Here is a 24,624-nt window from a genome sequence, read left to right as displayed (position 1 = left end):
ACTGAAAGGACAAAAAATGTTAACGAGACCTTACCATTCAAACCCGAATGCAAAAACTTTATTTAAAGCATTAAACATGAATGTCATGAATAATAAAGTTCAATATTATTAAAAAAACATAAAATATTCTAACAACATGCATCCAACCAAATGGGGAAGAGAAAACCAATAATATCTTTGTGTTATATATATATATATACACACATATATATATATATATGTGGGTGTGTTGGGTTTCAAATTTGAACATAGAAAGGAAAAATGAATTGGATTTTGTTCATAATTGTATCCATTTTCATATCCTTTGTTGTAAAGTTAGTTCTTTTCCCTTTGAGGAGTGGCCCTTACAAGCTCCCACCAGGGCCAACCGCCTTCCCAATACTCACAAACTTCTTATGGCTACGCCAGTCGCCTCTTGCGGTTGAATCTGTGCTGCGTAGTTTCATGGCTAAATATGGCCCCATCATCACCATCCATGTCGGTCCGTCCCCGGCCATCGTCATCGCCGATCGCTCCATCGTCCACAAAGCCCTCGTCCAAAATGGTGCCATCTTCGCCGACCGCCCTCGAGCTCTCTCCATCAATCGGATCACGGCCTCGGGTAACCTTGACAACATCACCTCCGCCCCTTATAGCCCTACTTGGCGTCTCCTCCGTCGTAATCTTGCAGGGGTAATGCTTCATCCTTCGCGGGTCAGGGGTTATTCTCGAGTCCGTAAAAGGGTGTTGGATATCCTCATCACTCGTCTTGAATCTCGACCGGGATCGGAGACCTTAGTTGTTCAACATTTTCAATTTGCTACGTTTTGTTTGTTGGCTTTGATGTGCTTTGGAGATGAGCTGAATGAGACACAAATCTTGGATATTCAACAAGTTCAACGTGAGATTATTGTAAATTTGCAACGCTTTCTTATACTCAATTTTTGGCCTAAATTGATGAAGATTTTGCTTCGTAAGCGTTGGAAGGAATATTTACAACTCAAGAACAAACAACATGAGGTGGGGTCAACTCTCCTTGACTTGGATTAAAAAGTTTTAAAAATGAAACCTTTAATTATTTATGTGTTCTTATTCTTATTCTTATTCTTGTTCTTGTTCTTAAATAGGTTCTGATCCCAATAATCAAGGCACGAGAGAAGGTCAAACATGAAATAACAAAAGAGGGAGAAGAAAAAGAAGAGAATTTGGTATCATATGTTGATACATTGATTGACTTGCAGCTCATTGACCAAAAAAGAAAGCTTAATAATGAAGAGATAGTAAATTTATGCTCGGAGTTTCTAAACGCCGGGACCGACACGACGACGACAACATTGCAATGGATCATGGCGAATTTAGTGAAGAACCCACAAATCCAACAGAAACTTTTCGAAGAGATCGATGGAATAATGAAATCTAGTACGACACAACATGAATTACTAGAGGAAGAGGTAAAGGAAGAAGATTTAGGGAAGCTTCCATATTTGAAAGCTGTGATTCTAGAAGGGTTACGACGACACCCGCCGGGGCATTTCATATTACCCCATGCAGTGAAAGAAGACACGACGTTGGAGAATTACTTCATACCGAAAAACGGGACGGTGAATATCATGTCGGGGGAGATGGGATGGGATCCGGAAGTATGGGAGGATCCAATGACGTTTAAGCCAGAGAGGTTCATGAGCGGCGAAGGAGAGGTGTCGTCGACGATGTTCGATATAACCGGGAGCAAGGAGATTAAAATGATGCCATTCGGGGTCGGGAGGAGGATATGTCCGGGGTATGGTTTGGCAATGCTTCATTTGGAATATTTTGTTGCAAATTTGGTATGGAGATTTGAGTGGAAAGCTGTGGAAGGAGATGAAGTTGATTTATCAGAGAAGATGGAATTCACCATTTGGATGAAGAACCCTCTCAAAGCACAACTACGTCCAAGGTCTTAGGACAATATGATATATAGTTAATTACTATTTTGTTCACTTTGTTATTATGTTGTTCAAGGGTATTATAGTCTTTTCCTACTTGTCGGGAAAAGTGATTATGTTCATAAGAGATCAAAATTGCAATGAAATGAAGTCGATTTTATATTTTTCGGGTTAGTTTGAATGTTCGATCTTACACAATTGTATAATTAAGTTATTTTGTTACCGTAATAAATCTAGATCTAACTTTTTTTTTATCAAATTGTTTGGACTTGGATAAGGTAGATAGTTTTTACTTAAAAGTTGGAACAAATGTTGCAAAATTTGACTTTCTTTGGGAAAGTATTGAAAAAAAAAATTATGGGTCGGCAAGATATGGCTAGAGATTTCCAATTCTCGCCTCTTATTTCCATCTTCATTTCTATAATTTTTTTTCTTCTGAGAATCCGGGTGGAGATTTTTGTTAGGATCGAATCGCCTACAAGAAATTTTTCACCATCTTTTTATATAATTTGATTATAAATTATTTTAAAGAATAATTTTCATTTTTAATATAATTTCTAAAAGGGTAAAATATCATAATAAATTTAATAATATTTTATAATTACAAATATAATATAATGTGCTACGTCAACTCAAATTTCAATATTATAACGTACTATTCTCCTCCCAAAATAAATAAATATATATACATGTATGTATGTGTGCATTATATATGTGTCTATTATGTGTATATATACATGTATGTGTGTGTATATATCTTAGATTTTTCTTTTACTCGCACAAATTACGTGTGAACAGAATTAAAAAAAAAAAAAAAGTAAACACAAAGAATATTTTAAATTGTATGTATGAAAATAATATTATAACAAATATATATAAACATTCTGATACTCTAATCATACAAGTTGACTAATGTCTATAAGAAGTCTAACGCATGAACCATTGTAAAATTTAGCGAAATAGTTTTGTAGAAAATTGAACTTGAAATTGATGTCATGGGCTCACTTAGGTTGACTTGGATTTTAAAAGATAAAATCGAATTTTCATTAAGGATAAATTGGTGATACCAGCTTAAACTAATCATGTAAGTGGCTGTACTATCGGTTCGGTTGGATAACTTGTCTTATGTATGATGACACGTGCTCAGTGGCCATTGCACGTGTCATGTGTGTTGTTGGTATTATGATGTGTTATGATAATGCTAGGATAATATGATGATGTGATTTGATATGATATTATGATGTATTACCATGATGATGTGAGGTATTATGTCACTATGATACGTTAGGATGATAATGCATTATTGATGTGATGACATGAGATACATGATGATGATATGACATGATCCAATGATGTCTCATGTTACGATGATATGCATGTATGAAATGCTATGTTGCATAATGATGAGTTTTCTAATACACAACTCCTAAATGACGTTATAAATTATGAATGTATGAAGGCTTATGCATGCATGTTATCTGTTGTAATATGTGAAAGATGTGTGGGGTTGTGTCCCATGAATGAGTTTTAAGATGAACAGTATAGGAACCTCATGCATATTGTAGGCTCATTTACATCGGGATACTTCTCTTTTTATGATGATGGGTATGAATTTGTACACTACAATGATGATGATGATCATTTGTGGCATGACATTCGAGAGTTTGTTGTACCTCCAGACGTCCGACTACAACCAACTAGCCCGACTATGATGGGCTCAGGAAGTGTGTGGACCGCCTGGTGGACTCATGCTCGCACGTGTGGGTCGTGTGCAGGGAAGTACTACACATCCAATTTGTCCAGACTAGAGGTCACCTCTATGATGGTTTTAAATGATAGGTCCCTGGTCATGATTGTGTGTGTTTTCATTCCCTAACTCGGATAGTGAGGTCACTTATTAAATATTTTTTTAAAATACTTCAGCCATGTGGTACTTCAATATTACAGGTAAAGGCAAGACACCTATGATTGATGGCGACATCGCAATTAAAGACCATGACACATGCATAGGGTAATTGTATTTAATTTCGTAGATCTTAAGTTAGTATATGACATTAATGTTTCTATATTTCCTTATGTTTATTTTAATATTTGTTTTGTATTGTTTTAAGACCTTTCTTTTTTAACACGTAAGTCGTGACATTGTTTTATGGAGTCGTTTTAAAATGATTATTTCTACCCAAGATGTTACGTCAGGCATATAGTAGTGACTTTAGATTAGTAGAAAATTAGGGCCATTTTTAAAATCTTAAAATTTATTTCTCATTTTTCTCTCTTGCAATATTCATCCGAGACCGTATTGAGAGGACAAAAAATGTAACCATGTTTACGAGACCTTACCATTCAAACTCGAACGCAAAAATCTTGATTAGGGTATTAAACACGGGATGTCATGAATAATAAACAATTCAATATTATTAAAAAAACACATCCAACCAAATGGGGGAAGAGAAAACCAAATAATATCTTTGTGTTTATATATATATATATATATATATATATATATATATGGGTGTGTTGGGTTTCAAATTTGAACATAGAAAGGAAAAATGAATTGGATTGTGTTCATAATTGTATCCATTTTCATTTCCTTTCTTGTAAAGTTGGTTCTTTTCCCTTTGAGGAGTGGCCCTTACAAGCTCCCACCAGGGCCAACCGCCTTCCCCATACTCACAAACTTCATATGGCTACGCCAGTCGCCTCTTGCAATTGAATCTGTGCTGCGCAGTTTCGTGGCCAAATATGGCCCCATCATCACCATCCATGTCGGACCGTCCCCGGCCATCATCATCGCCGATCGCTCCATCGTCCACAAAGCCCTCGTCCAAAATGGCGCCATCTTCGCCGACCGCCCTCGAGCTCTCTCCATCAATCGGATCACGGCCTCGGGCAACCTCGACAACATCACCTCCGCCCCTTATAGCCCTACTTGGCGTCTCCTCCGCCGTAATCTTGCAGGGGTAATGCTTCACCCTTCGCGGGTCAGGGCTTATTCCCGAGTCCGTAAAAGGGTGTTGGACATCCTCGTCACTCGTCTTGAAACTCGACAGGAATCGGACACCTTAGTTGTTCAACATTTTCAATTTGCTACGTTTTGTTTGTTGGCTTTGATGTGCTTTGGAGATGAGCTGAATGAGACACAAATCTTGGAAATTCATCAAGTTCAACGTGAGATTGTTGTCAATTTGCAACGCTTTCTTATACTCAATTTGTGGCCTAAATTGATGAAGATTTTGCTTCGTAAGCGTTGGAAGGAATATTTACAACTCAAGAACAAACAGCATGAGGTGGTCAACTCTCCTTGACTTGGATTAAAAATTTTTAAAAATGAAACCTTTAATTATTTATCGGTTCTTGTTCTTGTTCTTGTTCTTAAATAGGTTCTCATCCCGGTAATCAAGGCACGAGAGAAGGTCAAACATGAAATAACAAAAGAAGGAGAAGAAAAAGAAGAGAATTTGGTATCATATGTTGATACATTGATTGATTTGCAGCTCATCGACCAAAAAAGAAAGCTTAATAATGAAGAAATAGTAAATTTATGCTCGGAGTTTCTAAATGCTGGGACCGACACGACAACGACGACATTGCAATGGATCATGGCGAATTTAGTGAAAAACCCACAAATCCAACAGAAACTTTTCGAAGAGATCGATGGAATTATGAAATCTAGTACGACACGACATGAATTACGAGAGGAAGAGGTAAAGGAAGAAGATTTAGGGAAGCTTCCATATTTGAAAGCTGTGATTCTAGAAGGGTTACGACGACACCCGCCGGGGCATTTCATCTTGCCCCATGCAGTGAAAGAAGACACGACGTTGGAGAACTACTTCATACCGAAAAACGGGACGGTGAATATCATGTCGGGAGATATGGGATGGGATCCGGAAGTATGGGAGGATCCGATGACGTTTAAGCCAGAGAGGTTCGTGAGCGGCGACGGAGAGGCGTTGTCGACGATGTTCGATATAACCGGGAGCAAGGAGATTAAAATGATGCCGTTCGGGGTCGGGAGGAGGATATGTCCGGGGTATGGTTTGGCAATGCTTCATTTGGAATATTTTGTAGCAAATTTGGTATGGAGATTTGAGTGGAAAGCTGTGGAAGGAGATGAAGTTGATTTATCAGAGAAGATGGAATTCACCATTTGGATGAAGAACCCTCTCAAAGCACAATTACGTCCAAGGTTTTAGGACAATATTATATAGTTAATTACTATTTTGTTCACTTTGTTACTATGTTGTTCAAGGGTATTATAGTCTTTTCCTACTCATCGGGAAAAGTGATTTATGTTCGTAAGAGATCAAAATTGCAATGAAATGAAGTCGATTTTATATTTTTCGGGTTAATTTGAATGTTCGATCTTACAAGATTGTATAATTAAGTTATTTTGTTACGTAACTTATGTACTTTCTTATATTTATACTACTAAATCTAGATCTTAACTTTTTTTAAATAAGGTATACAATTTTTACTTAAAATTGGAATCAATGTTGCAAAATTTGACTTTCTTTGTGGAAGTACCGAAAAGAAGGGAAAGTCTTTCCCATTCCTGTTCTCGCCTTTTGTTTCATCAATCCTCATCTCTACAAAAATTTTCATTTATTTTTGTGAGAATCGGGGTGGAGATTTCGGTCAGGAATCAAGTTGCCCACAAAGAATTTTTCACAATCTTTTTATATAATTTATTAAAAATTATTAATTTCATAAATTATTTTAAAAAATAATTTTCATTTTTAACATAATTTCTAAAAGGTAAAGTACGGTAACAAATTCAACCATATTTTATAAGTATAAATATGATGTAATGTTTTTTACAGAACTCAAATTTCAATATTATAACGTACTATTTACCACACAAAAAAATAAATAAATATCTATCTATCTATATATGTATGTGTGTATACATGTGTACGTGTGTGTATATGTGCGTATGCGCGTGCGTGCGTGTGTGGGTGCTTGCGTGCGTGTATGTGTAAAGTGAGTAGGGCGAAGCGGGGATTTTGCAGGGTCAGGGACAGAAAAACATAATCTACGTCCCCGATCCTATTTAATTAACGAGGAAACATCATTTTCTATTTCCTTTCCTGTTTAAATAGGAATTACTATTCATAAATGAAGACATATAAATATAACTATTTTGGACCCAAACTTAGATTTGACATACTATCACTATTATAATAACATTCTTTTTCTTGAGTTCATTATTACTAGTTTGTTGGGTTGTTTGAGTACATTATTGTTAGCAGGTTTGGTAGTTTGATTCATCAATTCTTGAGTTATATTCTTTTGTTTTAAGATCCAACGCCCATTTGAGGCTTCGTGGGCCCTAATGCCATTAGTGACTGTAAAATATCTTCTATTTCAATAAGATCCTAACATTTATTTCAATGTGTGGGATAAGTTGGCACGAAAAAACATGGTGATAAGTTGGCACGTGAAAATATGGTGAAAATTTATGTGATTTTTATTAGTTGGTTGTGCATTGCCGGGGTGTTGCCAACAAGATAGCCATAACTCATAATGAGCAATCAATTGATATCGATGTCGGTGGCAATGGTAACTTAAATATGAGTCCTCATGGTAATGATGCATTTACTGCTAAGGCTGACGAACCTTAAAACTAGGAAGTTTATAAGAGCAATTCTAATAAGATATTTTGTGGGTGGGGATGAAAATGGCTCGTTCATCACAGTCATGTTTGTTTAAGATGGTGGCTTGTGGTCGCATGGTCATGACACGCCGAACCCCTTTACTTGCTTTCATTTTGTATTATTTTTTTTTAAGCTTTTTTTTTTGTTTTATGACTGTTCGACAAAATCGTGTTTAGCCTTACTAATCGCCTCAGAATGTACTATAGGAGGATGCGACTTCAGTCGTCAATTCTTTCTACCCAGAATTATATGTTATCGAAGCCGTTGAGTTGCATGTCTCGCTTATAGCCTATAACATTGCTTTTAAACTCTTCTTCGAAAATCTCTTTGTCCCCGTTTTCTAAAATCTTCTTCTCAAAACAGAGCCAAAAGCTTGAGTATATATTGTTCGACTATAGATGACACAAATTTGAATTGGCTTAACTCACTCTGTATCGGGAATAAGTTCTACACAATCGCAAAATTCGCTGTCAAGAAAAGTGCGATTGTGAGAATGAGCAAGCATTGGACTCCTAGAGGCACAGTGGATGCACTTAGTGAAGATGAGGTTGATGTTATAATCACTACTCGTCATTTCTATTAACAATTTTTTAAGGAAAGTCGAGTGAAATATGCAAAGTTGACAGATTGAGATACGAAGGCAATAAAACGATGCATCGTTCGTTACGACAAGTAGGTTAGATCATATCAGTTTTTCAGTTATGCTCTAAGAACTCATCGAAACTTATTTCAAATGTTGGTTTCTCCGTGAACTAAAACATTTAATATATTTTCTTAGAAACTCCGAAGTTTTAAAAATAAAACACATATATATATATATAATAACGGTCTTATACTTGTTAATAGAAATGACGAGTAGTGCTTATAACATCAGCCTCATCTTCACTAAGTGCATCCACTATGCCTCTAGGAGTCCAATGCTTGCTCATTGTCACAATCGCACTTTTCTTGATAGTAGATTTTGCGATTGTGTAGAACTTATTCTCGACACTAAGTGAGTTAAGCCAATTCAAATTTGTGTCATATATGTAATAAAACAACGTGAGCCATCAAATCAGGCGTCTTTCTTGACACCCATCCAAGGTATTAACTCTTACTGGAGGACCTGCCAACCCTAAACCCTAAACTTAACCAAGGGAGAAAGGTGAACTAGGGTTAACCAAACAAAGGAGAAGGTACTTGTTAACCAGAGAAGAAGCCAACAATATCTCTCATTTTCCTCTATGATATCACTAAAACGTCGACTTATTACGATGAATAATTTAGATAACATCGTAGGGAACATAATTAACAAACTAAAGACTATTAACTATCTACCCTTCCTGACAATTGATTACAAAAGTAAGGAAAATAGGTACTCGTTTCAGTGGGAGACATTGAGTCTGCATGAGAAAGATGTTGTTGTTCTAGAATAGCTAAAGCTTGAACCTTCCATAATGAGCAATGTCCCTATGCTATCTTCGTCTCCCTTTACTTAGTCTTTGTCTTTTCTTTCCTTGATTCTCGTCCTTGGTGTAGTCCTTCAAGGTATTCTTAGTGAAAGGACAATGAACCTCCCTTTACCTTTTCCAACCTCACTTAACCACTCTGACATTCCTATGGCCTTTACTTCTCCGCGCCCGCTCACGCTTCGCTGAACTATGGCGTGGTAAAGAGAAGAGAGGTGTAATCCCGGTATTTGAGTTCGAAAAGACTCATCGAAAGTAGAATTAGACTAAAAATACAATAAAAATAATTAGTTTAAAAATATATATTCATAACAAAATAAAAAAATACTATAAAAGTATTTTACATACATTGAAAAGGGACTACTTATGCTTATGCATAACACAGATAGATATATATATATATATATTTATTTATTTATTTATTGTGATATAAAATAAGTTCATAAATAAGTTAGAATTTAGAATTATATGTCTTAATTTTAGAAAAAAAACAAACTAATTTTATAACAATCCAAATTTGTATTCACCCTTTTGGGTGTAAAAAAAAAACTCTTGAAATAATCAATAATCTTCCTACTACTAAATGTTTGAGTCATAATAACAATAGCATACCACAATATCAACCTTTGACACATGGATTGAGGCGTAATATCGACATTTTACTAAAAAAAAACTCATTTTCAAAAGAAGACACCCAAAACACTCGTCTTGCAATGCTCACCCACACTGTGATACGTGTATGTGTCACATGGTAGCTCACTTAGGTTAGAGGGTTCAAGGGAGGTGAAGAGCTGACACCATACCTTCTCAGTATAGTACTTTTTTAGGCAATTTTGGTCCGACAGAAGTAGACATGATTTTTCACGAGTGATGATACGACCTCGTGGAGCGCCCGTCGGGTGTTTGATTAACACCTAATTTGGCGAACATTTATCTTTCATATAGTTTGACTTAGAGTCGTACATTGAAACTCATATCGAAACTCCGACTTTTTAGGTTAAAGTCCGTTGCCCTACCCGACCATTTTTTGAGTCTGTCTCTGACACTCTTGTTTATCCTTTGCCTTTGTTTTACTTATGTCTCAGCTTGATTTGAACGCACACTCTTCTTAGTATGTTGGATGATACATCATCCTCGATTGCATCATAGCATTTGTCTATCTTGGTCCTCACATGACTAGATGAGCGCCACTTGAAAGTCGCCACCTTGTCTATCTGCATTTGGGGGTCACAACCTACTGTCATCTTAGTGAGGTTGTGACACTCTTCCCTACATAAACTAGTCATCGTTTTTTATAACTTTCTCAAAAGCATAATCACTTCGTATATTGTAACACTCTTCCACACTTAATATTGGCATCATCTCGATGACGATCCAACGATCCAAACTTTAGATTGGTTGCTAATTAATTTGTTGGAAATAAATGTGTTTTAGAATGAATATGAAAACTACACCCTACTTATGGGTTATCCCACTGATAAACCTTCTCTCAGTCCATAACCACGACAAACAACAATTTGCCCAATGGTTGTGGGCATTCCCACTAGAGACCTACCTCGCCCTCTGTCGAACTCGACGACTGATGCCTCAATTTGGTTTGAATGTACATTTTTTTTGGTGTGTTGGATAATACATCGTTCTTCTCAACTATATTGTGACACTTGTCTATCTTGATCTTCACAGGTTGGATAGGTGCCACCTTTTCTATCTATGTATTAGAGTTATAACTACGGTCAAGACTTAAGATTTTTTTCATTGGATGACAAAACTCAGATTTTTTTTTTTCGAATTTATTACTTTATGTTATGTTTGGATTATTACTCTTTTGTTTTTCTTGTGTTTAGGATTGGATAGTTCGTTGGGGTCGGAAGACATGTACTTTGGAAAGTTAATTACAAAACTTGATATATATATATATATATATGCGCGAATGACAGAGTTTAAATTTGGGTCCTACAATTGCACGTTACTGTCCTTGTTATACATGTATGCATGTCTAATCCCATTAAATCCACACCATTTTAGTTTTGGGTAACCAAAATCCGTTGACAAACTTCCATTAGATCCGTCTGGGTTGTCTCTAGTGGGTATTGGGTCCGACATAACATAGTGACAGTATCGAGGAAAATAAAAAAGTAAAGCCAAAATGACCCACCAATCCTTGCATTTCAAGGACAAGGAAGCTTGAGAAATACCAAAGAAAAACAATAGGTAGCCTATAACCATGATCTGGACCTTGCGGTGCGCGTTCTACAAAATCAAGGTTACAACAATTAGGGATGTACATGGTTCGAATTGGGTTGGGTTGAAGAATTTTTTTGGATCAACCCAAAAGTTCGGGTTTGTTGGACTGGTAACCCAACTCAACCCGTAAATTTTCACGACTCAACCCAACCTAACCCAAACCTCTCTTTTTGGGTTGGGTCTGGTTCAAGTTGTTCCAAATAAATAAATAAATAATAATAATAATTAAAAAAAAAATTGTGAATCAATTGCATATTTTCATGGATATTATGACCTACAAGTGTAATTTTTTTTTATCACCTATAGACTTTTAGTCCAGCAATGGATTCAAGACTTCTTTTAACTAAAAGTTGTGATGCTATCACCTAAAATAATTACCACCTATAAACTTTTAGTTTAAAGGTATCCAACCCTCTATTGCATTTATATTATCACTTATAAATATGCAAATGAAACTTTTAGTTTAAAGGTATCCAACCCTCTATTGCATTTATATTATCACTTATAAATATGCAAATGATAAGCAATGGATCAATTTCAACCTTACCTACGTATAATTAATTTATCTACATATAATTAACTTTTAGTTTAAAGGTATCCAACCCTCTATTGCATTTATATTATCACTTATAAATATGCAAATGATAAGCAATGGATCAATTTCAACCTTACCTACGTATAATTAATTTATCTACATATAATTAACTTTTAGTTTAAAGGTATCCAACCCTCTATTGCATTTATATTATCACTTATAAATATGCAAATGATAAGCAATGGATCAATTTCAACCTTACCTACGTATAATTAATTTATCTACATATAATTAATTTATCTACGTTCACAATATATATAATAGTTCAACAAAATACTTAAAAATTTAGTTTTTGTAAAAGGGCAAGTAATTCATCTATTTAAAACTTGAGCACCAACTTCAAGAGAACACATTATATAAAAATAATAAAAATAATAAAAATAAATAGTTTAAATAAATGGTGCATAACAAAAAGAACTATTGATAAAAGAAAAATAATTATTTGTGCATGACAATTGGTGGAGCGGGTCTGAAAAATTAGAAAAATATAAAATTGTGATATATCATAGAGTAGATTGCAACAAATAGACAATAAATAAGTTATAGAGTTATCTATCTCAAATTTTCTGTACATAGAACTCAAATCTCTTTAAAAAAAATATAGCAGTAAGACGCTACACTACGAGGCTTAGTGTTTTCACGTTTTTGACAGCATCGAGATGCTCTTCCCCAAGCTGGTAAGACTCCCCAAACAGGACTAATGGTGACTGGAAACACCTTGTAATAAGACGTTCACTAAGAACTTAAATGACCAAGACATGGAACAAGCATGGAACAATATCATGGAACAATATCCAAATATTGCTTTTGAGGATGTTCCAACGGTTTTCTAAGAATTTAGCCAAGTACTTGTGTGTGGCCCCAGGGTTCCCAAACTTGTGATGGCTAAAGTTGGCCTCCAAACGACATTATGCGCCTTATAAATAGGGCTCATATCAAGGATTAAGGGCATAGATCTAATTCCTAGAGCTTCAGGATTGTGTTGAAATAAGAAAAGGAAGTCCTCCCAACATCTTTGTCAGTCACTGGCTATACCCACTCCTTCAGGATCATGTATTTATGTAAGATTCTTCTGTTTTAAACATGACCAGAAAAGATGAAAGAAGCTTAATATTAACTTGTTTGCACTGCTCCCCCCTATCAGTATACATTTTTGGCTCCACAAAATTCTCTTCTTTACAAATGATGTCATGAGTATCACATTTAAGACAGAATTTCTAAGCTCCTAGGTTTGGGCAAGGGGGTAAGTCTTCCAAATAATCAATCTTCTCTATTAGATTTAGGCCAACTCTTTCTATTTCAAGTTTTCAGGGAATCTTTCAAGGACCCATTTAAAATCCCTTTCTTCATGGGATAATGATTGAGGGTGGATCTATCAAGTCTGTGGACCATGGAGTTGAGGAAAGGCAGAACAAGCATGTGCTACTGAAATGGAGAACAAGAAAGAATCTGCAACAAGATCAATGATTATGTAGCCGAGGTCCATTTCAGTTGCACAACAAGCACTTGCAACCATATAACTGAATAGCAGTACGAACCAGCAAAAGCACAAACAGGGAAGTACATATAAACTTTCCTCCCAACAATTCAAAAAATGATCAAGAATGAACATCTTCTCATGGAAACTCAATTCAAATCCATCAGAGCATTCTCCAGCCTCTATTGATTAGACCCATATTATCTTGGTTTTGGGCTACCAAACTTTGTTGGCAAATTTCAGTTGGTTCCTTGAGGATTATGTCTAGATGGTACTGGATCCGAGATAACATAGTGACAGCATCCAGGAAAAGCAAAAAGTAGATGATGGTACACAAAAGATCTAAAGCCAAAACGACCCACCAATCCTTGCACTTGAAGGACAAAGAAACCTGAAAGATACCCAAGAAGAACAAGCATCTCAAAACGAGGTAGCCAATAACAATATTTGAACCTTGGTCTCATGGTAACAAACCCTTGTTTCTTGGTTCTCATTAATATCTTTCATCTCTACAAAATTCCCCTAAATTCTCCAAGCCAAATTACTTTGATCTGAATAGCCAGATTACAATAGCCAGATTACAATAGCCAGCCTTAAATTTCCAATTCCTACGGTGTTTCTGAAAAACAAATGAAAGTGAAAACTACGGAACTTTATCCATGCCATTTGTTTGGCCCTTTCTCCGACCGATATGTTTGAAAAGTTGATTGTCGTTTTCATATTTTCTTTCCTTCAATAATTTACAACCTACATCTATCTACTTTTCTGATTCTACATTTTTCTTCATCTCTCTCTGTCTAAGGGTGCGTTTGGATTGTGTTTCAAGTGTTTAATTTGAAAAAAAAAAAAAAAAAGTCATTTTCATAAAATTTGTTGTGTCTGTTAATCACCCAAAATGACTTCATAAAAAAAATGATTCTAAGAAACGTGTTGTTGGGTGTTTAATTGGCAACTCCTTCCAAACTTTCATGACATACGAAAATGACCAAAATACCTTCATACTACCATCACTTCTCTTTGGCCGCTAGCCTTTTGATGAATAAGCAAACAGTGTGGGAATAATGGCCTAAACCACTGACAATACATATATATATATATATAGGAATAACACAAGCTTTCCTTGAGAGAAATGACAGACATACAAAAACCAATCCAGCAAAAGAAGGAGACCTCAAGAGTAATCTGATGACCATATGGATTTAATCAGAGAGCGGTTGACCAAGCAAAAATGCTTTGATCTTGTGGAAAATCTGGATTGCAATTCAGGATAATGTTTTTAATTAGGACTCTTTTCCATCGAGCCCTTTAATCGATTACATTAAATTCGAGAACAACTGTGGAGAACGATTGGATACCCCTGTTTTTTTTTTCTTTTTTCTGCTGGATAGAGGCCTTTTTCAGCCACTAAACCAAGTATATATATGTATTCCAAATTTATACAGCAGAAACAGATCTAAGAACTCATTATTTAATGAAAAACCAAAGACAAATGAAGGAATACACGTGAACAAAGTACAAAACAAAGTCTATAAAAAGGCTCTAATTTCAATCACGAATACAAAACCTCCTCCAATTTCGGCCCGTTTTCCTTGAAACCCTTTCTTCCTTTCTAAACTTCTTGCACAGATATTTTACGCCCAGCACAATTGGAAGCTAAATTCTAACTACGACTCCACCATATCATTTGCATAGCAAGTACTTATAAGCATATAATTCAATCGCAGCAACAGCAAGCAAAGCACAGACAATGAAATAGATATAAACATTCCTCCCAACAATTGTAGAATGATCAAGCATGAGCATCTTCTTATGGAAACCGAATTCAAATCCATCACAAGATTCACCAGCCTCCACTAGATCCATATCATCTCGGTTTTTGGGTATCAAATTTTGTTGGCAAAATTCAATTAGTTCCTTGCAGATTATGTCTAGCTGGTACTGAGCCCGATGTAACATGGTCATAGCATCCAGGAAAAGTAAAAAGTAAATGAAATTCCATAAAAGACTTAAAGCCAAAATGACCCACCAATTATTGCACTTGAAGGACAAAGCCTGAGAAATACCATAGAAGAACAAACGAACCCAAATGAGATAGCCAAAAACAATGTTCTGAACTTTGTTTTTATGGTAACACACTTTTGTTTCTTGCTTCTCATTCACATCTATCAACTCCTTAAACCTCCTCTTCAACTCCCCATGCGCCATGACTACGGAACTGAATTGGGTATCAACTAGTCCCAATAAATAAAAAGGAAGTCAAGAGTAAGATTAAGAAAGAAAGGGAACTGCACTCTTAGAAGGGAATAGCCTAAAACTGGATATGAATCTCTCCTTGGAAAGATCAACCTTATATAGGCACGTATCTACAAAGAAAATTAATGGGAATTTCCTGCCTACATGTTCTGTTGTTGTTAATTCACGAAGCTTCCCTTAAATTCCCTACTTCGGATCTTTGACAGCAAAAGAAAAGGGAAGGACACCGACATGGCTTGTCGTTTCTAGTTCACATTTCTTAATGACGGCTAACCGTACTGACCGTTTCACAGGTGGAGGGTGATGATTGGGGGATTATTGGCCTCAATTGTGCTTGTGTAATCAGATTATCCGATTCGGCAAAAGCCCCACCCACTTCTTGATGAATCCATTCAATTACAATATCTATTTCTAACCCTTTCAATTCTTTTTGCCCTCGTGATATTTCCTAAATTCTCCGTCAATCTCCCTCTCCCATCCCCATTAACTTGACTAGAAAGGGAGCCGACTAAGAAAAGCTCACAATCCACAATCAGAAAAGGGAGCATGCTCTAAATTACTGAAGAACAGAAAACGCGGATAAATTATCTCACATTTTTCAAAGATACCGGTGCGGAGTACCTGCCAATCCGGAATTTGGGAAGGACCGAGTCAACTGGATGAACTTCGATCCGCCATGTTGGCGTTGCGGAAACTGGATTACGAAGCTTCATCATTCGGCTTCGGCTTCCATTTTTTTCCAAAGATGCCGTTTGAAATTTTCCTCGTGAAATTGACGGCAAGGGGGTGTACACACTGGAGTTGGGGTGAAGTTTTTGGTTGAATTGATAATCGCACCCAATAATTTTCAGAATCCAGTTCGGTTGTCACGTGATCAAAAAATATATATATATTTTTTAAGTTTTATTTATTTACTGTATATAATTATTTAAATATAATTTTATATAAAATATATTAAAACTTTACCAAAACAAAAATTGATCTATAATTATTCACATAAAAAAAATTAATAAAAAGCCACCCGCAAAAATTGTAATATATTAACACCAACAAAAATAGTAATATATTAACATAGTTCAACATTGTCATAAAACTAAAAACAATTAAATATCGATAATTTTTAAAAATTAGTTAAAGTAAAATATATATAAGAATAGATTTGTTGTACCTGACAAAAATAAAAATACTATAAAATAATAAATATTTTAATTGCAATACGCATGACAATGATAAAGTTAGAAATTAAACCAAATATAAATAATATTAAAAAAAATGTATATGTGGGTTCATAGGCCAAGTTTCACTCTAGCAAAATTATTAATATGGAAAGATTCTTAATATATTTATATATTTTTATTTGGCTCGGGTCAACTCGAAGGTTTTATTCATGAACCTGAAACCGAACCGATTTAACTTCGGTTTAGAAAAATGAATCCAACCCTACCCAAATCTTATAGTTTGAATTGGGTTGGCCTAAATTGTCGAGTTGTCAGTGGAATATACACCCCTAATAAATACCTTATTTACTTTCCGTTATTCGGAAGAACTGGGAGGAAATAGGAAACGTTTATTTAACCGGAAATGAGATCCTATTATCTATATCCATTATCCATCCTCTCATTTAATATGATTATACTTAATATATTTAAATTAAATACTTGTAAAAAAGTTTAACTATTAATTACTATGTTATAATATTAAATTTTAAATTTTTAAAATTTATTTTCGTAGAACATCTATTGATTTTTGTTTATAAAATTTATTGATTTACTCCTACTTTCTTTTTACAAATTTTTAAAGATTAATTAAAAAAATAAAAATTTTAAAATAACTACTTTTTAAGAGAATAATAAACCAAAAAAAAAAATACCAGCAAGAAACTCCATCCGGCTAATTCCTCGTTCGAAATCCTCTAAAAATAAATGAAAAAAATTTGCATAGATAGAAAATGAAATAGGTGGAGGGGATAGGAATGAGGATGTGTCCCGTGCACATCCCTAATTCCCTTCATTTATATAACTCTTCGAATATATTTTGTTCATATTTTAGTAAATATAATTTATAAATTTGAAGATTTTATCAATTAATGAACTTTTTTAATAAATAAAAAAAAAGGAAAATGATCGATGACATTGCTTCTTTGGCCTGAAAGGCAACGACAAAGACCGATTTTGATAAAAAAAAAAAAAGAAGAAAGAATTATCTCTCTATGTTTTGGTTTGGGACGGAATTTTTTTGTAATTTGAGACTCCTTTAACGGGTAGCTACTGTAAAATGACGATTTTACCCTTTGTTCATTTCCCGTTCTTTGCTCTTTAATATATATTTCCTTTCATTTTCATCAAGAATCTATCTTGATCATCAAATAAATAATAAAATACCTTTTTTGGTGGAACTAAGGATCCCTTCAAACAATTACAAAATTTAACAACAAATTTTGGATAATGGTAGAGGTTTCTGGTAATAGTGTGTTAACAAATATTGTCGGCTTTGGTCTATTACGTATCACTTTCAGCTTCAGTCTGTTACATATCGCGTCAACTTCACGGTTTTAAAATGCATATGTTACATTCCCTTCTCCAACCGATGTGGGATCTTACAATCCACCGCTAACATATATTATCTGCTTTGTCCTATTACGTATCACAATCAGTCTCATGGTTTTAAAACGCGTCTACTAGAGAGATGTTTCCACACCCTTATAATAAATGTGTTGTTACCACTGTGAGATCTCACAATCCACCCCCTTTGTTAAGAATGAGAAATAGAAATAAAATTGGGATCGGAAAGTATCATCTTCATTCAGGTTTACCACGTTAAAATAGGATACAAACTATCCACTAATATCTAAAAATAGAAATATATATATATATATAATTAACTAAATCTGGTAAATAAATAAAATATACGGTTGATCAAATCTATACTAACAACCTCATAAATATCTGAGATATATTCTAACTAATTATTAAAATATATCTCCAAAATATCATCTCTTAGTACTCCCCCTCAAGTTGGTGAGTGTATGTTGATCACACCAACTTTTCCTTCAAAAAGTCAAACTGATGTCTTCCCAAAGCTTTAATAAAAACATCTGCCAATTGCATTTTGGTCAAAACATAACATGGTTTGATGATTCCAGCTTGTAACTTTTCTCGAACTATATGACAATTTATTTCAATGTGTTTCGTACGTTCGTGAAAAACTGGATTGGCTACTATATGTAATGCTGCTTGATTATCACAATATAATAATGCTGGTTCGGACAGTGGAACATTCAAGTCTTGAAAAATGTATCTTAACCAAGTTAACTCTAAACAAGTATTTGCCATAACTCGATACTCGGCTTCTGCTGATGATCTGGACAGATTAGTCTGCTTTTTAGACTTCCAAGAAATAATTGAATTTCCGAGAAAAATGCAGAACCCAAAAATAGACCGTCTGGAAGTTCAACAACCACCCCAGTCAGAATCGCAATATGCTTGTAATCTTAAATTGTTTTCAGATGGCAGTAGGAGTCCTTGACTAGGAGTGCCTTTGATGTACCTCAGAACTCGAAGAGTTGCCTCCCAATATGGTTTTCTTGGTTCATGCATAAATTGGCTAAGCATACGAACTGAATAAGCTATGTCAGGCCTAGTGACGGTCAAATATATTAATCTGCCAATCAACCGTCTGTATTTACTTGAATCATTCAACTTCTCTCCTTCAGTTAAAGAAAGTTTCAGATTTTGCTCCATAGGAAATTTGTTTAGACGTGCTCCTGTAAGACCTGTGTCTTGAAGGATGTCTAGAGCATACTTCCTTTGAGACATAAAAATTTCTTTTCTAGACCGAGAAAATTCAATGCTTAGAAAATATTTCAAATTTCCTAAATCTTTGATAAGAAATTTCTGGAGTAAACTAGTCTTGAGATATTAAATTTCTTTGAGAACATTGCCTGTCAACAGAATATCATCAACATAGATTAGAACTGCAGTGAAAGAAGTACCTTTCCTCTTAGTAAACAAAGAGTAATCTGCTTTGGACTGAGTGTAGCATGCATTTTGTATCGTTGTAGAAAATATGGAGAACCAATTGCGAGAAGTCTGTTTTAATCCATAAAGAGATTTATGGAGCCGACATACTGTATTCTCCCCCTGTCGGCGAAAACCTGGTGGTAAAGACATATAAACTTCCTCGTCTAGATTACCATGGAGAAAGGCATTTTGAACATCCAATTGATGGGTGAACCATTTTTTAGCAGCAGCAACAGTGAGTAAGCAACGAAGTGTAGTAAGTTTCGTTGTAGGGGAAAATGTTTCTATGTAATTGATACCTTCAACCTGAGTGTATCCCTTTGCCAAGTCGAGATTTATAACGTTCAACAGAACCATCAGAGTTGTATTTAATTTTGTACACCCAACGACAACCAATAGCTTTATGACTAGGTGGTAGGGGAACGAGAGACCATGTATGATTACGTTCCAAAGCTGCAATTTCATCATTCATAGCCTGCTGCCATAACGGGTCGCCAACTACCTCGTCATAGGTTTTAGGTTCTATCTGGGATGTAATAAGAGCTAGAAAAGCACATTGAGTAGGAGAAAAACGAGAGAATGAAAGGTAATGATGAAGGGGATACCTGGTGCCAGTGTCGGGACTTGAGCTAGAGGTTAAATGATTGGCTCTAGAAGACATCTCATAATCCTTATGATAAGCTGGAGGCTGTTTAGTACGAGTAGAACGTCGAAGTGGAGCTGATATATCAAGTGGGATAGGATTGGAATTAGTGAGCAAATCTAGAGAAGGTAGAGGAGACGATGAAGTAGTAGGTGAAGGGATAGGAGGTGAAGGAGGAATAGGAGGTGAAGGAATAGAAGGTGGAGGATGGATGTTTGAGTAGGATGGATCATGAAGTGGTACAACAGAGTCGAAGGAGCTAATGTCGAAGTTTGTGAAGCTGATGAAAAAGGAAAATCATCTTCACAAAATTTAACATCACGGCTGATAAAGAATTTGTGAGATTGCATGTCATACAACTTGTAACCTTTATGACCACAAGGATATCCTACGAAAACACAAGGAATTGCCCGAGGTTCAAATTTCTGCTTAGGATGTACTATAGTTGCATAACATTTACAACAAAAAACTTTAAGATGATGAAATGTAGGTGGTCGTTTGTAGAGTACTTCAAAGGGTGTCTTGTTAGATAACAATGGTGATGGCGTTCTATTTATAAGATAAGCAGCCGTTAAAATGCACTCTCCCCAAAAATTAAGTAGAACCTGTGACTGAAAAAGAAGAGACCTAGCTACATTTAGGATATGGCGATGCTTACGTTCTACGACTCCATTTTGTCGTGGAGTATAGACACAAGTGCGCTGAAATTCAATACCCCAAGAAGTAAAGAATGGTTACAAAGTAAAGAACTCAGTCCCATTGTTTGATCGAACTATCTTGATAGTAGTATGAAATTGAGTTTGAACGAATTTAACAAAGTTCATTAACAAATGATGTACTTCTGACTTATGTTGCATCTCTTCTTGTACAATGAATAAGCTTGCCTCACATTAGGTAATGGAGACATCATCAATATGTTAGATCTCACCGTTTTATAAGACTCATTGAGCCCCATGAGCAATTGCATCAACTTGTCTTCTTCGCGTTGATCAATATGTATTTGACGTTGATTACAGGTAAATGGCATGCAGTATGCTTCTAGTTCATCCTAGAGTGCTTTGAGCTTGGTGAAATATGTTGACAGTGCCATGGTTCCTTGTGACATCGTTGCTATCGAGTTTTGTATTTGAAAAATTGCTGGAGTATTCTTTTGTGAGAATTGATCGTGAAGATCAACCCACACTTGATGAGTTGTCTTGGCGTGAATAATGCCTTTAGGGATATCTGCTTCAACGAAATGAGTTAACCAAGATATTATCATACCGTTGCGCTGATTCCAGAGTTTGAATTCGGTTGAATTTGCATCTTGGGACGGTTTCTCAATTGTGCCATCAATGAAGCCAATTTTCTTCTTGGCAATAAGAGCATGCATAACTGATTTAAGAATTGGTAATTTGCTCCATTTAATTTGATTGGAACGAGTGAATATCCTCACTGATCAGAGTGATGAATATAGTAAGGATGTGTTAAATCAACATCCGAAATTTTGAAGTTTGGCTGATTCTGCCATAAAGGAAGTTTTGATATTTAAGAACACCGAATATCGGTGCTCTGATACATGAATGATAAATAGAAATAAAATTGGGATCGAAACAAGATCTTCATTCAGTTTTAACAGGCAAGATACAAACTATCAATTAATACCTAAAAATAGAATATATATATATATATATATAACTAACTAAATCGGGTAAATAAATAAAATATAGATCAAATCTATACTAATAACTCCTTAAATATATCATATATATTCTAACTAATTATTAAAATATATCTCCAAAATATAAATGTAGTGTTTAGTTCCTCCCTCTCTAACCAATATGGGATCTCCCAATCCACCCTCTTTAGGGCCAACGTCTTCACTGACACACTACCTGATTTCTAGCTCTGATACCATTTGTAATCGCCTAAGTCCATCACTAACAAATATTGTCCGTTTTGGCTCGTTACGTATGATCGATAGCCTCACAATTTTAAAACGCGTATGTTAGGGAGAGGTTTCCAGACCCTTGTAAGTCTAAATTGGATTTTTTTTTTCCTTCAAATTTCGAGTAAATTGGCAAATTTAGTTTTTAAAATTTAAATTTGAGACTTATTTTTTAAATTTACAAATTTTGTATCTTAACTTTTAAAAATAATTTAAATTCACTAATTTATTAGATTTATAAATCTATTAATCATTTTTAAATATTAAAAATTAAATACAGAAATTAGGAAGAAAAGAAAAGAAAAGAAAATGATTTCCTAATAGACAAGGGGGGCACTTTACCTCATCCCCAAGAAAGAACACAAACGAACCCTATTCTTTCGTCCCTTTCCATTTCACCAATTGGATCTTGTTCTTGCGACTCCAATTCTCTCTGCAAGCCAATTTGTCATCCAATCCGTTTTCGCTGCTCTCTCCGTTGTCTGAATTTCATCTCACACTCATCGCCGTCGCCCGCGTTCCAGTGTACATTCCCTCTCTCACTCACTCAAATCTTTTGGTTATTTTTTCTTTTTGAATAAAGATTGTGTTTAGGTCTGGTTGTTCGTTTTAATTCTTTTATTTGGGAACGAAGCTCTGATATGTGATCTGTGTGATTTGGAACAAACCTGCATTTGAGCTTTCAGCTTTCAGAAATTGATGCTATCTGAGTTAAATCTGTTTCTGGGGTTCAAATGGGATACAGAAGCATTATTGTTCTTTAGGGCAGCTTAGTCTCAAATTAGGTTGCGATTTTGTAACCCTTTTATTTCTTTTGCGTTTTTTTTATCTGCGAGCCTCTTGTCTTTCAGATTATAACTTATGAGTTTTCTTTTCTAAGTATGGATGTAAATTATTGAAACATACTTTGAAGAATCCTTTCTTCAGAGACATCATTTCCTTTAAGGTTTGTTACTTGTTTTGTTTCTCATTTTGAGATTTGGGATTAAGAAGCTGTTGTATCTACATTACATACTTAAGACTCTGTTGGTTCTTGTTCGTGGAAATTCGAAAGTGTTGTGTAGGTAACATTTTTTACAGTAGTTGGTTCAAAGATGACATTTTCTTTATTGAAGAAATGAAGCATAATTTGAGTATTCCTCTTTCAGTCACCCATTTACGTGTGTTTGAAAGTTCTTTTTTGGATTTATTGCAGTTAGCCTAATTTCTCTCTCGGATGGTTTATTGAGTTTGTTAAGTCCTCTCTAGGATGGTTTATTGAGTGTGTTGTTTGGCTACCTTCGAGTGGAAGGAAATTGTTTGAAGTAAAAGCTGTTCTGTTGAAAAAAGAATGGCTGGTTTTCTGGGAAATGCTAAAAAGATTTCCTTAGAAAGTTCGATGTACGAATTCAGTCAGATTTTTTGAAGTATTTGTTTGATGCATCTAAGACTTCGTCCAATGCTCTTTTGCTGGTAGTGTCCAAGGGACAATCAAATTATAGCAGTTATGTAGAGGTTGTTAAGAAGAACTTGATGGATACACATTTTTCAAAGTTGTTCTTTTAGAATTCTTATTTACAAAGAATGGGATCAGTTGTTTAACAATTCAAGGGTATCAAGACAAGCTCATATTTTTTCTCAACATTTCCCTTTGCTTTTGGAAGCTGGAAGTTTGGTTTGGGGGGTCTTCCCCTTTTAGATTTTATAAAAGTTGGTTGTAAATGTCAGATTATGATCAATAATTATCCTTTGTGTGGGGATTTGGGTACTATTTGAAAATTACTCAGTTGAAGAAGTTTCTGCATCTACATTGTCCTACTTGGTTCTTCTACAAGAATCAAATGTTGGTATATTTTGTTCAAAACTCATTAAATTCATGTGGAGTTCCAAAGTAGCATTGTATGTTCCCATACTTACTGCTTAGGTTGGAGAAAAGGAGGTTGATATAACATTTGTTTTGGCATTTTCCAATGGAGCTTTGAATGCCCAGTGTTTATATTTTGGTTGATTAGTGGCTGAAGTAAAATTTTCGTTTTAAGTGGCCTTTCCTTGGGGGAGTTAGTGCAACTTATTTTCATGAAGAGTTGAAAAGATGGTTGATATAGCATTTATTTTGGCGTTTTCTAAAGGATCTTTGCATGTTACGGATTTTAATATTTTGGTTGGTTTGGAGCTGAAATCAAGTTCCGATTTAAGTGGCCTTTTACTGAGGAAGTTATTACAACTTGTTTGCAAGAAGAGCTTTCAAAAAATGCCTTGCTGGTGGCTTTGAAGCTCTTAATAATGCATGAAACATGTATAGTTTTATGATTCCCGGGTCTAAGCTCTATTTGATTGTTATTACCTGTAGGTGCTTGATTTTTCTTTTTCTTTCTCTGTTTTCACTCCCTTTGAGAGTGACTATCTCGTGAACATTTCCTTTTCATTATATTAATGAGAAGTTGTTTCTTGTTCGCACCCCCCCCCCCCCCCCCCCCC

General features: G+C 35.2%; 3 protein-coding genes and 1 long non-coding RNA gene across 4 annotated transcripts in view; 3 read left to right on the top strand and 1 right to left on the bottom strand.

Annotated features, from left to right (window-relative positions):
• The first annotated feature begins 260 nt into the window (after positions 1–260).
• On the top strand, positions 261–2,057 carry LOC111430324 (cytochrome P450 89A2-like). The gene is made up of 2 exons (XM_023066535.1): positions 261–999; positions 1,107–2,057. The coding sequence occupies exons 1-2, from the start codon at positions 262–264 to the stop codon at positions 1,920–1,922; spliced, it is 1,554 nt and encodes a 517-aa protein (XP_022922303.1). The 5' UTR covers position 261; the 3' UTR covers positions 1,923–2,057.
• Positions 2,058–4,444: 2,387 nt separating this feature from the next.
• LOC111430325 (cytochrome P450 89A2-like) lies at positions 4,445–6,252 on the top strand. The gene is made up of 2 exons (XM_023066536.1): positions 4,445–5,191; positions 5,285–6,252. The coding sequence occupies exons 1-2, from the start codon at positions 4,454–4,456 to the stop codon at positions 6,098–6,100; spliced, it is 1,554 nt and encodes a 517-aa protein (XP_022922304.1). The 5' UTR covers positions 4,445–4,453; the 3' UTR covers positions 6,101–6,252.
• A 4,782-nt stretch (positions 6,253–11,034) lies between these two features.
• Positions 11,035–16,360, bottom strand: LOC111430327. Its single transcript, XR_002708317.1, has 2 exons — positions 16,200–16,360; positions 11,035–11,259 (listed from the first exon to the last, which is right to left on the bottom strand). It is a non-coding gene; the product is annotated as an uncharacterized LOC111430327 (long non-coding RNA).
• A 6,118-nt stretch (positions 16,361–22,478) lies between these two features.
• The window catches only part of LOC111430338 (26S proteasome non-ATPase regulatory subunit 11 homolog), a 4,438-nt gene continuing 2,292 nt past the window's right edge, over positions 22,479–24,624 (top strand). The window contains exon 1 of the mRNA XM_023066555.1: positions 22,479–22,692. The gene's annotated coding sequence lies outside the window, so the exon portion shown is untranslated. The remainder of the gene's footprint in view (positions 22,693–24,624) is intronic.

The sequence above is a fragment of the Cucurbita moschata genome, unplaced genomic scaffold, assembly GCF_002738365.1.
Source record: "Cucurbita moschata cultivar Rifu unplaced genomic scaffold, Cmos_1.0 Cmo_Scf00033, whole genome shotgun sequence".
Classification (NCBI taxonomy): Eukaryota; Viridiplantae; Streptophyta; class Magnoliopsida; order Cucurbitales; family Cucurbitaceae; genus Cucurbita; species Cucurbita moschata.
This window is presented reverse-complemented; position numbering and strand designations above follow the sequence as displayed.